Consider the following 15,920-nt stretch of genomic DNA (forward strand, 5'->3'; position numbering starts at 1 on the left):
TCATGTTTTCACAGACCCCACTTCTTCTTTTGGGTAGCTAGGCAGCTTATTAATTTTTAGCCCTTCACCCACAGCAGCTGACTGGTTTGCTTCGTGCTCTAGCAGAAGCATGTTTTTGCCAGCTGCACATAGTGTCTGCAATTGTGTGACATTTGGAATTCTGGGAAGTTGTCAGAGGGCACTGAGGGGTGAGGTTGGGGGTTGTTGATCATTTGGGGAGGTTGGTTGCAGCTTATTGATAGCAGTGGTCAAAGAAGAAACGAAAGGAAAGAAATCAGATTCAGAGATTTTCCTAATTCCTCTCTCCCCCCTCATCCTTGTTGCTCTTCTATCCAGTGTTAGGGGAAAAACTGGGGGGATAAAGGGTGGGAAAAAGAAGAACCCACGGAGTAGTAGAGGGCAGCTATGCGCGTGCACGTGTGCGTGTGTGCATGCACGCTAGCACATATGTGGTACATGTGTGTGGAGCTCAGAGGACAGGTTGCAGGACTTCTCTCCTTTTACCATGTGGGTTTCAGAGATGGAACTCAGGTCTTCAGTCTTGGTGGCAGGCAGTGTTACGAAGTCTTTACAGTAGGTGAGTGGACATTGTGCCTTCCTGGGTGCAGGAGTGTCAGGGTAAACAGCTAGTGTAAGCATAGCTGCTGCTGAAAGCCTGAGGGGCTTCTGCCTCCAAGGGGATGATGGGCAGGCAGGCCCACTATGCTATTTGTACTTCACTGCTGCATCTTAAGTGGCGGTGGGTGTGTCATTGTAGTTGAGGCTGTGCTCATAGCCCATAACTCACGAATGACCTAGACAACAAATGCTTCTTCCCCCCACCCTGAGACAGGGTTTCTCTGTGTAGCCCTGGTTGTCCTGGAACTCACTCTGTAGACTTGGCTGGCCTCGAACTCAGAAATCCACCTGCCTCTGCCTCCCAAGTGCTGGGATTAGAGGCGTGTGCCACTACTGCCCAGCATGACAATAAATGCTTCTTACAGTGAGGTTACAAAGTCCAAGATCGAGGTCCTTGCAGATTGGCTACCCAGTAAGGATGGTCTCCCATGTGTGGCACTGGCCACCCTCTTGATGTATTTTCATACAAGCAATAGTTCCTTCACAGGGTGACCTCATCTAATGTCAGTCCTGAAGTGGGGCCTTCAGTAGACTAGAGTTACAGAATCATCAGCCTATTAGCCATGCAGCTCTTTGTGACCCTTGTGTGGCACCTGGGTAAAAGCCTCGTGTGACACCCATTGGCTCTTGGGAGACAGCAAACCATCTTGTCTTACCTCCCCTTGTCCATTTTTTACTTAAAGGTCTGCTTATCTTCCTTTTGTGCCTGCCTGCCTGCCTTCTTGCCTTCTTGCCTTCTTGCCTTCTTGCCTTCTTGCCTTCCTTCCTTCCTTCTTGCCTTCCTTCCTTCTTGCCTGCCTTCCTTCCTTCCTTCCTTCCTTCCTTCCTTCCTTCCTTCCTTCCTTCCTTCCTTCCTTCCTTGGTGACATCCCCATGATGGCTCTACCTTCAGTTTTAGCTGTGTTATGTTTTGTTCCTGCATGTTCAGCTACATGAGTGATTTCTCCTCTTGCTGCTGATTGGCATTTTGAGTGTGATTGCATGCATACAGCTGTGGTGTAAACAGGAGCAGGTGGGAGAAGGCCTATTAATAAAGGCGTGAACTCCAGGAAGCACCAGTAGAGCAGGTCCATGCATTAATATGTCGGAAGGAAACCCAAATGGCAGTTAGCACATCAGCACAATGCCACAGTTGAGCGGGAAGCACAGCCGTGCTGCAGGGCTTGCTTTCAGAGTGATTGAAGGGCCAGAGCCCAGCTGCCTGGTGGAGAACAAATAGGCAAGTAAATTGGAGGCCTCCTTCTTATGGTTTATTGATGCTGTTTTGACCAAGTAAAAAGATTATTTACCTATAAAAGCTCAACTCTATGGTTAAAAAAAAAATAATGGGCTGTTTGAAAGGAGTTCTATGAGATAAAAGGGCGACCAATGCTAATGCTATCATCTGATATTTAGATCGAAACCCAAGCAGAACAATTAGATTTATGGTATTTTTCTGTAGTTGTTTTCCTTGGCGCAGACAGTGCCAGGCAGGCTTCCCCCGCTCTCTTCCCAGAGCTGGGCTCAGAAGGAGCCGAACTTCACAATGATGCCGTGCTGTCTCATTAGCAGGAAGCTAAGCTGCTGCAGTAATGAGGGCCAAAGGGCTGTGCAGCTCAAAGCTGTGATGAAGTATTCCTGGTTTTTAGTTCCAGTTGGAATTTAATGGTGTGGGGAAATAGGACCATATGAAAATCTCAATTAGCTCTGTCCACCCGTGTTTCAGTCTTGTGTCCTAGCTGTGCAAGGTGGTAGTTGATTCAGGTGTGCAATGGGTCTAGAGAATGTGCTTAGATTGCAGCTCTGGGTTTTGGTGTGTTCTCTGCTGCCTTGGAGAGATCTGTCTATCTACCTACCTATCTTCTGTCTGTCTGTCTGTCTGTCTATCTATCTATCTATCTATCTATCTATCTATCTATCTATTGATGCATCTTAGGGCTGGTGATGTATGAGGAAGCACAGCATGGACTCCCTTTATCATCAAAAATCCCACTGTCCTCAATAAAAACAGTATCAGTAACAAAGTCAGGCCATGCCAGGACATAGTTGTCTCACTAAGTGGCCCATCTGCTTGTCTACTAACAGATACACCAGCAGCCCCTGTGTATAGTGAGTGGTTCTGGACATTAGCAATATGGGGTAACCAACAGCATACATGGTAATCCCTGAGAGACATTTCCTGGGTGCCTTTCCTGAGTCCAAATCCCAGGATAACAGTTATGTGCTTGGAGAGGGGCTAGAATGACAGACAGAAGGGACTGTGGGGCTCCCTGCCTTCTGTCTCTTCCTCTTACCCCTCAGGGCCTCTTGTAAATGAATCTCCCCTTTAGGCCAAGAGTTGGCCTCCCTGTTTAAGAATTGGGTGAATCCTTGAGGAGGACATAAAATCAAAGTTTGATTGATCTGGCTTTAAATTTTCAGATTTTTTTCATTTGACTGTCATATTCTCTTAACGTGGGCTCCAGATCATAGGGGAAGGGTAGAAAAATGTTGCATATGGAGAGATGCTGTGGCCTTGGACCCCAGGAGCCCTGGCTTAATTAGTGCATTGAACTTGAGCAGGCCTAGGAATTTCCTTCTCGTTCTTGATTCATTGCAAAACATTTCCCTTATTTTGGAGCAGGTAGAAGCCAGCAGGTTAGCAGGGAAGACATAAAGCAAGCCGAGAACTAACCTAATGGCTCATTGAGTTTTTTAAACACTCAAGTTTCGACCTGGAACTTGGCATTGATCCCTGCCTACTTCATTTTCTTTGGTACAGTTTTCTTTCGCTATATGCTACTGTTCACATTGAGTATTCAGAGCATAATCAAGCCAACTGAACTGTGACCCTAGTGGTCTAGGTTCTTTGAAGCAAGTTCTGTGAGGCCTGGACTACCTAGAGGAAGAGGCTTGGATAAGCCTTGCAGAGTGCTGTCTTCCTGAGTGTAACAGCCTTTGATTTCATTAGAGCTGCTGTGTCTGTGCCTGTTGATACTGCTCGTAGAGAGAGTGGGGGAGCCACTGAACCCTCACTTGGGCTTCTAGCTGCTCCCTCTTGCACATCTCAGACCAGTGTATGGAATGCTGCCCTAATTGCACATGGCCCCGTGATCTAGGAAGCAGATACAGCATGGATGGGTAACTGAAAGAGAGAGCCCATCTGTCATCACCCCTGCCAGGCTGAGAGTTTTCAAAAGTGCAGCAGCTTTGGGGTCACACACGCTCCTGAAAGTAACCCTTCACCTATGCTCTGTAAGCCCAATAAACTCATTGGCTCTCCAGGTTGGACTTTGAGGTTGTAGTTTTGGGGTAGGGGTGTTTATATCTCCTTATGGATCACCTAGTATGAGCATTAGGGAAGGTGGTATTGCTTTACCACCCTTGTGCTGGAGTCAGATACCCTCCAGCTCCTTTAGATAGCTTATGTGTTTAGAGATGGGTATGGGATGTGCAGCCACAGGCTCTCCTGGTAGCAAAACCCAGGATCAGTTTCTTGAGAGGATGCTTATGCAAGTTCTCGACCTCATGAACCCCCTCCTGATGATACTTGGAGCATCTCTCATGGGCAGTGAGCATCATCATTATTTACAATTAGTTGCCATCAAAGTTTTCCTAATTCTGATTGGTCTTTACTCAGGCATTGGTGAGTTGTTGAAGTTTTCCCAGGTCTTGAGGTGACTAGCAGATAGCACTGACTAGACAGGTTGAGAGCTAATAAAACAGTCCTGGGAGAAGGGAGAAGGCTGAAGTTAACATACAGTGGAGTCCTAATTGGAGCACCCTCAACTGCAGAGAACAGAGTGAGCTGCTGGGTATGGGCTGGCAGCTCCATGGTAAATGAAGACCCCACGTGTAGCATAACTCTCACATCCACAGTTGTAGGATGTGAAAGGTACCAGGCCAGGCTGTTTCATTTTTTGCCTCTCTCATGTTCCTTCCTGTTAGTGGAGAAATGATCTTGCATGGAAACATCACTTTAGAACTTTTATAAGTGGCTTTTCTGAGATGAAGCTGTTTCTGTGCCACAGACATTTGGAAGGGAGTATGTTTATTGAAATATATTTTTATAGAAAACATTACAGAACCTATAACTGACAATTTATGGCAGAGTTTTGTGGCATAATATGTTCTTAATGTTGTGTGTGGATTTGCCCCGAACCCCCTTCTGCTTCAGAACCATCGACTCAGTGGACATTTTCCAAGAATCTTTTTTGATCTAAACAGTGTTCCATGGAATGAAGTGTTTGGTGCTTAAATAATGTATAAATCCAGTTGGACAGGAGCTGCCTGTCAGTTTTATTAACTTTGACCTTTCCGCCCATTATAAAGGTGGTTCACTTAATATTTAATGGTTCCTTATAGATCTTGACAGTTGGAGCCATGTTCCTGGAAACCAGGATCTTATATATGATTAACAAATGTCACTTAATCATTATGAGTCAGCTTGCAAGGGCAGGTTCTGTTGTTGAAGAAGGAGAGTGTTCCACCTACATGTGCTTGTAGGAGCCGCATTGCCGAGATCCTCCAGGATTGGGAGGCTTCACAGGGCCCTGCAGAGACAGACAGCAGTCAGCATGCAGCCGTGCTGGTTTGCGTTTTGTTTGTTGGAGCAAATGATCCAAATGATGCCGGTGGACAGAATCCCCTTGTCACTCTGCATAGTTAGCAGGACTCTGCCTTGAAAAGAGTCAGCAGGGCTGGATCAGCTGAGCTTGCATGGACAAAGAAGATGGAGAGCCAAAGGCAGAGAGGGTTCCTTGGGCAAGGATGGACCCTGCCAAGCTGTCTCTCCCTTCATTCCAGAAAGGCCCTTGCTTATTGCTCTCAGTGCAGATTCTGGTAGGGAAGATCGAAGTCCAAGAAGCTGACATTTTGAAACATTGTCTTTCAAACTTGTGCTGTCCCTTGCTTCCATTGATTTCCCATTTAAGGAATCTGAGGGAGAAAACCAAATCTGAGCAAAATTCCCTGGTCTAAAATGAGTTGTTAAAGCCAAATTACGCCCTTCTCCACCCTGTGAAGAGCCCCTGTTTTATTATGAAGGCCATGTGTCTTTGTCCTGTATGGGTGGCCATAGGCTCCCCAACAGACCCACCAGGTAAACCAAGTGCCAGTTAGAAAGCTGTCTGGACGCTCCGAATACAGCTGTGCCTGCCTCACTGGGTCGGGGGAGCTAGCTTCTCTTTCCAGCCACTTGCAAGGAACAGATCGTTTTAATCGTCTTTGTTTTTTTCTCTGCGTGCAGCCCAGTGGCCTTAGGTGAGGCCATTTGTTTTTCAGAGCTTTATTCCCCTTTGCATCCAGGCCCAGCCCTTTATATATGTTGGTCACCATTTCATTACCAAAAGCCATAATGCAGCTGACTCAGCAAAGAGAATCCATGCCTTGGAAAAACAACTAGGAAGAAATTGATTCAGAATGAGTTACTACTTGTATGTTTGGTTAGTTCTAAGTATATATTCTAAAGACTTTGCTTCATTTAAGAGGAGGGGGAAGAAGCATGTCAGTTGTTAGAAATGGTCTTGGTCCCAAGTTTTAGCTTAGCATCTGCACATCTGAGTGTTTTGCTTATGTCTGTTGAGGACTGGGATACCTGTCAAGGCTAATTTTATTGTAGAGAGATTGATGGCAGTTCTTAGGATCGAGACGGCAAAAGCAGAAGAAGGTTACTGACACATGTCACAGAGATGTGTTTCATTTGGCAGTGTGTGAGACTGGGGGACTATCTTTTCAATCCAGATGTTGGGATGGCAGAAGTTGGGGCTCTGTCTGGGGAACTAGGGAGCTTTCTGCAGTGTTGGCGGATTTCTGTCTTGAGTGAGTGTTGGTCACATAGATCTATGCTTTGACTAAACCAGTGGTTCTGATCCTTTAATACAGTTGTTGTGTTGACTCCCAACAATAAATTTGTTACTACTTAATAACTATAATTTTGCTACTGTTATGAATCACAATGTAAATATCTGTGTTTTCTGATGGTCTTATGTGACCCCTATAAAAGGGTCGTTTTACTCCCAAAGGGGTTGTGACCCCCAGTTTGGGAACCACTGGTCTAAGCACATCAAATAGTACATTTAAAATGCATGCATTCCACTTGACACAAACTGAAAGTATGGTGGTTTCTATGCAATGTCGTTTGGGTTAGAACTAGGATATGCCATTTCTCCCCTCCACAGAAGTCAGAATACTATAGAGAGTAAAATACCTGTGTCAAGTAACCTCCAAGCTCAGCAGTGTGTCCAGGAGTAAAGCAAAGGGCTCTGGCCCTAAGCCCACGTCATATGTGCAACTCCCTCTCTGCTGCACAGTTCGGTGGCATGTGAGTGGAGATGCCATTCCCTCCAGTGCCTGAGTCTGTTTGTGCAGGTTGCTCTCGGATTGAGTCCTGAGATGGCTCTTATCCTGACACTTGTACCATCACCAGTGGGAAAAGTGAGAAAGGTGTGATTGAGCCCCTGTGACCAGCCAAACCGAGGTCCTGGCTTACCACAGCCCAGGGTCAGACTTGAAGTTTTCATTATAAGCAAGAGTTCCCAGAACTTACTCTGTGCTTGGGGAAAATTGTCCAGATCTTATTAGCAGCACCCCCAGGCTTTCAGACCACCCCTTGAAACACCTAGATGAATTTCCACAGCTACACCTCCCCAGTTCTGACAGTATTCAGAAATGTGCAGTGCTCCGCAGCCCCTCTAACGTGTCTCTTGGTTCACAGTGCATTCTGATGTTGGTACATCAGTGCAGTGACGCTGAGAGGCCCTTTGCTATCTTAACCACTTGCAACTGTGTCCAGTTTTCACTGGTGCGTTCTTGCTGCGATGAACAGCTTTGCTTTTGTTTCTCTTCATCTAATTATCACCTTAGGAATAAATTCCTTGCAGCAGAATGCTAGCGCAGTACTTGAAATAACATAAAATGTGTAAGGCGACAGAATGGCCTGGGGTTGATAGTGTAACGCCTGCTGTCCTGAGCTCATGGAATGTTCTCTCCCTCTTGTCTCTGCAGCTGCAGTACCATGCAGGTCTAGCGTCTGGCCTTTTGAATCAACAGTCCTTGAAGCGCTCTGCAAATCAGATGGGTGTGTCTGCCAAGCGGAGACCGAAGGCCCAGCCCACCACTCTGGTCCTACCACCGCAGTGAGTGAAGGGTTTGCAGAGGGCTTTCCACGTGGGCGACCATGCTTTGTTCGCTTTCCGAGTTGGTAGGAAGGTTTGGTTTCCTTCCAAGTAGTGTCTTTTTAAAAGAACTCCATCAAGCCTAGAAAGCGTAACTTACCTAAGGTTTTCTGGGTCAGCTGTGACATAGTCCTAGTTGAATACATGCCTGAGTTTTAGGTACCTCATATCTTATTATTTCCTCAGACCAGTTCTGAAGCTGGCAAGACACCAGCAGATCTGATGTGTGTGCATTCTGGTAAGCACAAGTGTAGAGGACATGCTTAAGCTGTGCTGGCTGCTGCCTTCGCCTAGTAACCCATGTGCTCTTGTTTGTATCCCCAGGAGGGATATAGGCACAGCAAACCCCGTGCTTTTCCTTTCTGTGTTCATCCCCAGAGCTCCCAGTTCCAGAGCCCCAGGAGAGGCCTCAGGCTCCGAGTCAGCACCAGGCAACCTTTAACCCTGTGCTGAGTATTGTTCCCATTTCTTCAAATAGTTAACTTTAGCCTGGTATGTTGGCATATGCCTGTGAGACCCAGTGTGTGGGAGGCTGAAGTAGGGGGCTCTCTGTTTAAGGCCACCTTGGGCTATATAGTAAGATTCTATCTCAAAACAAAACCAAAAAAAACTTCCAAGAACAAAAAAGACGGTTTTGCCAGTCCTTTGAACTTTATATAAATGAAATCATATGCTGTCATTTGTGCTAGTTGTGTCTGTGTCTCACACACACACACACACACACACACACACACACACACAGGTTATGTACTTGGGATTGAACCCAAAGCCTTTTGTCTGCTAAGAATGTGTTTTTTCCACTGAGCTATTTTCTTAGATCAGCATAAAATAAGAGACATGAATATCTTTTTCCAACTCCATTTAATAGTTGTTGGTTCAGTTACTTGGCTGGCAAGCTGTGTGCTGAAAGGTCTTACTGGTAGGTTCTCTCCCAGCATGCACACTCCTCAGAAGGGTCACACTTCCAGAGACTGTGTGTGGGCTTCAGCCATTCCCCACCCATCATTCTCTTCACTGCCCTTACCCTTACCCTGTCCTCAGCTCAGAACTGCATCTTTACATGGAAGGCTTGAATGATTGTTTACATCTAAGACATGCATGCTCACCTTCCCTCAGGAGCTCACTGACTTTGTCTGGTTAGCAAATACTTATTGTGCCTACTATGTGCCAGGCAAGGTTCCATGTTCTGGGGCTGTAATGACAAGCAAGATGGCTGCCAATACCATAGTTTCCAGTTATAATTAATGCTGGGAAAAGAATAAGCAGGAGTAGAGCATGGGAGTGGGGCCTGCTTAAACAGAGCGATCAAACAAGGACCCACTAGCGTGGCTTAAGACAGAGACTTGAGGAAAGAGGAGGCTGAGGAAGGTCCCTGTGGCATGCTGCAGCAGCCTGTCCACTGCTGTGAACCTCTCAAAGCCTGCGTCAGCCAGTCAGGATGAACACAAGGAAGCATCACTCTCCCCTGGGTGGGGGTGGGGGTGTTTGCATGCTGCATGCATATATATGGGCTGTGTTCTTTGAAAAGAAGCTGAGAAGCAGAAAGCTTCTTGCAGCGTGTTACTCTGTTGTTGCATCGCGTTGACTCGGTGACTCTGCACATCTCAGCACGAAGCTCCCCGAAGTCTGATGGGCCTTGTAATCTGTCATTTTCCCTGCATGGATTGTCTACTGAGGCAAGATGTTTGGCAAGAAGTGAAAGACTTTCTAATGGTCCCATAAGACCGAAGCCAAAAAGTGTTTGTTGCTAACTCTCTCCTGACAAAAGTCAGTTCTTGGTCCATCTGTTCACCGTTTGTTAATTTGCATTGGCTTGAAACCTGTTTACAGGTGACATGCTATTATGAGGACACTTAGAAGCTATTTTAAGCACCGAGGCAATCAACAGACTCTGTTCTGATGCCAAAGGGAAGGCGAGAGAGGAGTGTTCACAACTGTCATCGTACATTTATAATAGATCACTCAAAATACTTGGTTTCAAAGTGAGAAGTTGTTACAGCAGCCCAAGAATACAACGGTGGAATGATTTCCTGTCCACTGGAGCCATTTCCTGTAGAAATCGACTGCTCCTCTTTCACATCTTTGAGCTCAGGGCTCTCAGCCTCCTGGAATCCCTTCATAGAACTTCTGCATCATAGGCAGAATCTATATCCAGACTTACACACAGCTCTTCACTGGGTTTGATGTTGGCTAGGAATAGGACACAGCATAGATGATGACCTACTGGAATTACAAACAGTTTTTTAAAAATTAAACAACAACAACCACCACCACCAACCCACAAATAATAGATGTGTAATATAAATGTAAAGAAAAACAAAAGGTAGCAAATACCTCACACTATCCCAAGGAAACCCCTTTTAAGGTTTGGTGGATTTTTTTTTTTTTTTTTGTGTACACACACACACGAGAGGGAAGGGAGATCATTTTTATAAGCAAAACCTTCCAAAAGGGATCAAATCGAGATCTTCTCCTCATTTCTATGCTAGTATATTATGAAGGCAGCATGATGTGGTCTCTGAAGTATTCAAATGTGCATGTTAATAGTATAATAGTCGGACCATCTTACACAAGAGTCCTAATCACAACACATGATCATCATAGATTCACTTTGCCATAAGAAAATTCCTGAGCCCCTATGAAGCGTCCAAATTTACCAAGGTTGCTATATTAGTTAACTGTCACTTACCCCCAACCTGGCACTCAAATTTAGATAAATGCCCCTGATCATAATGTTAGCAATAATATGATCTCTGTCCTGTCATCCTAGGTCAGGGTTCTAAGAGTGGCTTGCCTGGGCAGGTCTGACTCAGTCTCCTAGTGTGTTCTATTAAGTCATTAGCTAGGACCATAGTCATTAAGGGCTCAGCTCAGGTCAGGTCACCATGGCCATGCAGTGACCCCAACTGAGCTCTCTGATATGGCTCTGGTTGATATCTCATTTGAACCTTTTGAGACTTCAGCAGCAAGCCAGCCACTGTTGACTGGTGACAGGAGGTTGTATTCCCACATCACAGGCTTCTTGAGTGTCCTCAGGTATGGCACTAGCTTCTCCAAATGCAGCCGACTAGGGGTGAGCCAAGAGGAGGCTGTTTTTTTCTGACTTAGCCTCAAGTCTGTCTGTTGTCCACTATTCTGTTCATTAGAGACGAATCACTGGGTGGTAATGGCATTCAACAGGAGGGCACAAACTGCCCTTGATGAAAGAGAAAGTAGCAACATGGACTGCAGGGAAGGGTGGCTAAGAGCAAGCTCCGTAAGATCCATAGCCTCAGAGAGGACTGAGGTGCACTTCTGCTTTCAGAAGACTAGAGACAGGGGATCAAAGGAAAGGAGTCACAGGGTATCATGAATGTGTGCCAGGTCCTGTGCTAGACAAGATCCATGTTCTCGCCAGGGTGCTATTGTGGAGGGCTGTCCTCCCAGCATAGTAACCAGCACCTTCATCGTCCTGCTGCAAGACACTCTCAAGACCAGGGTCTCATAGAAGAAGCGGGAGGTGCTAGAGTGAACAGAGTATGGAAGTTAACTGAGGAAGGGGTCCCCTTGATGCTGTGTTAGGGAAGTAAGTCAGCATCTGGACCGGGATGAGACTATCCTGTGGTATGACTGCTTTAGGGACACTCTGAAGCTTGTTAAACTCAGCCTGGACTTCTGTGGAACTAGACTTTGATTTTTCTTGGAACTTTTTAAGGAGAGGGTAGGTATTTGTACACATGTCCTTGGGCAAGAGAGTCCATGTCAGGTGCTGAAAAAGACCCATGGGGTTTCACCAGGTTTCCCTCCTACCGCTTGACCAGACTTCTAGGTTTCTAAGGCTAGGTGAGCTTTAACCAGTGAAGAAAGCAGCCAGGGGCTTCCCAGGGATACTCCCTCTTGCACCCTCTATACTGGTCCTGCTGAGCTATGCAGCAACCATGAACAGGAATGTGGGACAGTTGTAGAATGTGTTTTTCAGATGCACTGGCTTGAAAAGTAGTCACTTACAGACTTAGTTGTTCCTGTGTTCTATAGAATGAGTGCATGCTGGGATCAAAGACTTATCCCCTACTCCCCCCAACTCCCCACTCCTTCCTACCCACGTCTGAAGAAGTTTGTAAAGAGGTAGAAATGGAGTATGTTCACAGTGTGCTACTGAGCATTCTCCCTCCAGCTGTCCTAAGTGCTCCTGCTCAGTGATGTTGCTGGCAGAAGGGGTGCTGTTCCATCAAAAGAGGCAGGCACCCTGTTGCTATGGAAACATTGCTGGACCTTTCACACACACACACACACACACACACACACACACACACACACACACTGGATTGAGGTTGGCTTCTGTCTTATTTGGTTGGTCTGTGAGTCATGTTTGGAGAGACCTGTATTTAGTATCCATCAGGTGTAGCTATGTTGTGCTCTCTCCCAATATCAGGTTTGGGTATGCTTCTCTATTATTAACATGGGATGCTAGATTGGATTTGTGTGGTCAGGCTGAAGGGGACACAGAACTATGGCCTCAACAGCTAATGATAAGATGGCTTTCAATGTCCAGAGATGAAAGAGCCCTTCCTGCTCCAACCCAGCATGCCTCAGCCTCATTTAGGTTTGAGGGGAAACTAGTTTCTCTGAAAGGTTCTTTTTGAAAATATTACCACTGTGCCATGCAGGCAGCATCTTTTCACCACATTTTCTTGTTTGAAAAGATCCTGCCTGCGGAATCAGAGCACCACACCTTTAGGGCCTTCCTTGAGAGGAACAAGCTGTCCTCTGATGGTTGCCCACCCTGCATGGCTCCCCGCTGGTCTTCCTTTTCTGTATGTCAGGCTCTCTTTCCCCTTGACTTGTTCCTCTTAGTAAACCGAGCATACTGGTTCAAAACCACCTCCCATAGGAACCCTGTCTCTGAACCACCTGTCCCTGCCAGCTCCTACCCAGCTCTGCTTTGCAGCTAAGCTCTCAGAGTTCATGTCTTGTTTCCTCTTTTCTCTGCACCCGTGTGTGGTCTCCGCTGTTTCCTCCAGTTGCCGTCTCTAGAACGGCACACAGTAGTAGATTGCAGACTGTGGTGTCTGTCTCCCATTTACTCAATGCGGAGCTTTTGAGATTCACTCTCATTGTGTATGTCATCATTGTCTGAGACCTTCACGGGAGCTATCTTCACACCGTGTGTGTTTGAGTAATAGCATCACTGTGGTAAACATGTGCTTGCTGGAAAGAAGTGCCATCAACGCCGGGCAGGGAGAATGGCACCACACTCACCTGTACTTAAACACAGTGGCCTGCCTTCTCTGTGCTACTCATTGTGCTCTGGGATTTGAGTCAAATGAGGTGAGTCGCCTGCTACCACTATGTATGACTGGCTCCCAGGATCACCCTCTCGTGGTTCTGCATAGTTTGTTGTTCTCTGAAGCTCACACTGCCTTTGTTTAGTGTAGAAACACCAGGGAGCAAAGCAGTGCTATTGTATGTCCTGGGTGGGAATGGGGGTGGGAGGAGCTGCTCTGTCAGTCACTGGAGTGTCCTGTGGTTCTCTGCCTCTTGCCCCCTACCCCCTCATCTGTTGATTTTAAGACCTTTTTAAGATGAAGGATTTGTTTTGTTTTCCATCTTTGCCCCCATCGGCAGCTCTGAAGTCCGTATTTTGCAGCACTGCTATAAAATCATGTCCATGGTGACCACGACGAGCTTACATCCTGTGGGGATAGTGGTGTCTTGGACTTTTTCACTCCTGAGACTATTTTGAGGGCAGAATGTGGTTATGTGGTGATTAATTTGTATTAAATTCATTGGCCTTGATGGTGACAGGGGCTTGAATAGGACCCTGCCTCTCTTTCATTGGAGCTGAGTTCAGTTGACCTGAGCAAAGGCACAGCCAGTAGCCTCTGGCTGCCCCTCTGTCAGAGGCTTTTCACAGCTCACAGCAGCTTCAGCCTGTGCTAGGGCTGGGGCAGAGGCAGAGCAAGCATGTGGCTTGTGCTGATGTCCCACAGAGGAGGGAAGCATGCAGATGAAAGTTTGCTGAGTTTGGGGGAAAGTCGTCAAAACTTAGGTGGAGATTCACTAAGCCCTCCTTTCCCCCATTGGTGAGCATTAAGTAACAATATTCATTAAATACCACAGAGAGGCTGTGTAATAAAGAACTAATCCTAGGCCTAGGTGACTGCAGTTCTCCAGAAGAGCTGAAATTGAGAATATAATTAAAGATTAAAACATTGTTTGCATTCTAGAACATGGAGAGATCTTTTCTCTCCATTGCGGGACCATATTAATAAGGAAGAGATCAGTTTCCAATAACTGTTGCTGCTGAGGCTCAGTTATTAACACCCGTTACCTCTGAGCTTCTGACTCAGGACTTCTGCCCTTCTCCAAGACTGGCTAGCAGTCCCAGCCTTCCTCAGAAACAGCTTGCATGGTCTGGGGAGATGCTCTGAAGGCAAAGGGCCACTGCACAGGCATGAGGAACAGCATTCAGAGCTCCAGCACCCATGTAAGAAGAACCCACTGTATGCCCATCTCTTTGCTCTCCTGTGTGTGAAGAGTGTGTTGAGATAGCCAGGGTTGGTTGCCTTTCTAGGAATCTCAAAGCCTGAAACCCCCTGCTACCCTTTCTTGTAGACACAGTAATTCTCAGTTTATTCCTTTTAGCCAGTTTGCATGCGAAGGCAATGATATTGATAGGAACTCTGCCATAGCCAGCTATGTTTATAACTGTGGCTGATGGGCCACCTCAACCCAGGGACAGAAAGGAAACTTGTGCATAGCTGGCATCTGGTCTCCAGAGCTTTTGAAGCCAATCAACACTCAGCCTCCCAGGAGCTAGGGTGGCCCAAAACCTTAATTCACCCAGCCTTGCTGTGACAGCCCAGACATTATTTCACTCCATCTCTGCCGCTGCTTGTACCTGCTAATTTCCCAGTGCTATTGAAATAGACTTGGAAAGCATTTTGAGACCAAGGGTGTGGAATTGTCCGCCTTCTGACTCTATCTCCTCTGCTCTTTAGAGTCTCTGTTTGAGGAGAGACAAGCCCTTGATTGTTGTTAGGCTTATGTCCTTGTGTTATTGGCAGGTAGAGGAAAGGTGTGATGTGGTTCCTGTGCAGAAAAGAGTGTTCTCACACTCCTCATCCAGTAAGGCTTTAAGCCCAGGCTTCTCCATGGCACCCAACATATTCTCCCAGTCACCCAGTTTCTCCACAGTAAGCACTAGTATACAGCTTTCCTGGCTGATAAGGCTGAGAACACCTTTCCCAGTGTCTCTGTGTCTCTCACTGTCTCTGTCTCTCTGTGTCTCTGAGAGTGTGTATGTGTGTTTGTGTGTATACGCGTGCATACGCTTGCTTGCTTGCGGAGAGCAGAGATCAAGCTCTGGTGTCCACGTAATGTCCACCTTGTTAGTGGAGCCAGCCAGGGTCTGTTTCTGGTACCTGAGATGCTCTTTATACTCTTAGGGTGTCTGGCCACTTAGATCTTGGCATCCTTCTGCGTCTTTCTCCCCAGTGACGTGATTATAAATATGAAGCACCATAGGTGCTGGGGATCAAACTCAGGTCCTCATGCTTGTGTGGCATCTGCTAGCTTCCCAAGAATGCTTACAAGACATTTTAGATGTGATCACAGTGCCCAGGACTCATGGTGAATTGTAGCAATAAGTACTGAGTGTTTAAGGGGCCAGGAACCGAGGACCATTTAGACAGACAGAAGAGGATTGTAGGGGAAGGGTGCGGTACAGAGCTTGGGCTTGGAGCCTTTCACAGAGGACTGGGCCCAAAAGCCAGCCTTAGCACAGTGGAAGAGCAGGCCCTTGGGGCTGGCGAGCAGGGCCCAGTATGTGGAAAGTGGTATATTAGGAAGATGAATCAAGTGGCAGGTTGTAGATGAATAAGCTAGTCCTTTGTAGCTGTTTAAAAGATAATTGGTTCATGTTACTTATCTTTTACCCCTCTTTGGGCAGGAGAGAAGTCCCTGGGAGAAATAAACGAGGAACCCCTCATAAATATTAATGCAAAAATCTGTCCGTGGAGAATAAATGTAGGGACATTTTGTTTTAAATGCTCTATATCGTTGCAATTCATTAGCATATATGTTGTAAAAACTGCTTCTCTTCACTTGAGAGAACTGTGTTCCATTCAGCTAATAGCCACAGACCAGAATCTGTAGCTTGCCGGGACTGTAGTGCTTGAGACATATGGC

At 46.5% G+C, this 15,920-nt stretch overlaps 1 protein-coding gene across 4 annotated transcripts in view; it reads left to right on the top strand.

The window, feature by feature from the left end:
• The window catches only part of Med27 (mediator complex subunit 27), a 174,829-nt gene that overhangs the window by 56,256 nt on the left and 102,653 nt on the right, over positions 1–15,920 (top strand). For all 4 annotated transcript variants that reach the window (XM_021193054.1, XM_021193057.1, XM_029536223.1 and 1 more), the window contains one exon: positions 7,582–7,712. In XM_021193054.1, the coding sequence (XP_021048713.1) occupies positions 7,582–7,712 (131 nt within the window). The remainder of the gene's footprint in view (positions 1–7,581; positions 7,713–15,920) is intronic.

Source organism: Mus pahari, chromosome 3, assembly GCF_900095145.1.
Source record: "Mus pahari chromosome 3, PAHARI_EIJ_v1.1, whole genome shotgun sequence".
Taxonomy (NCBI): Eukaryota; Metazoa; Chordata; class Mammalia; order Rodentia; family Muridae; genus Mus; species Mus pahari.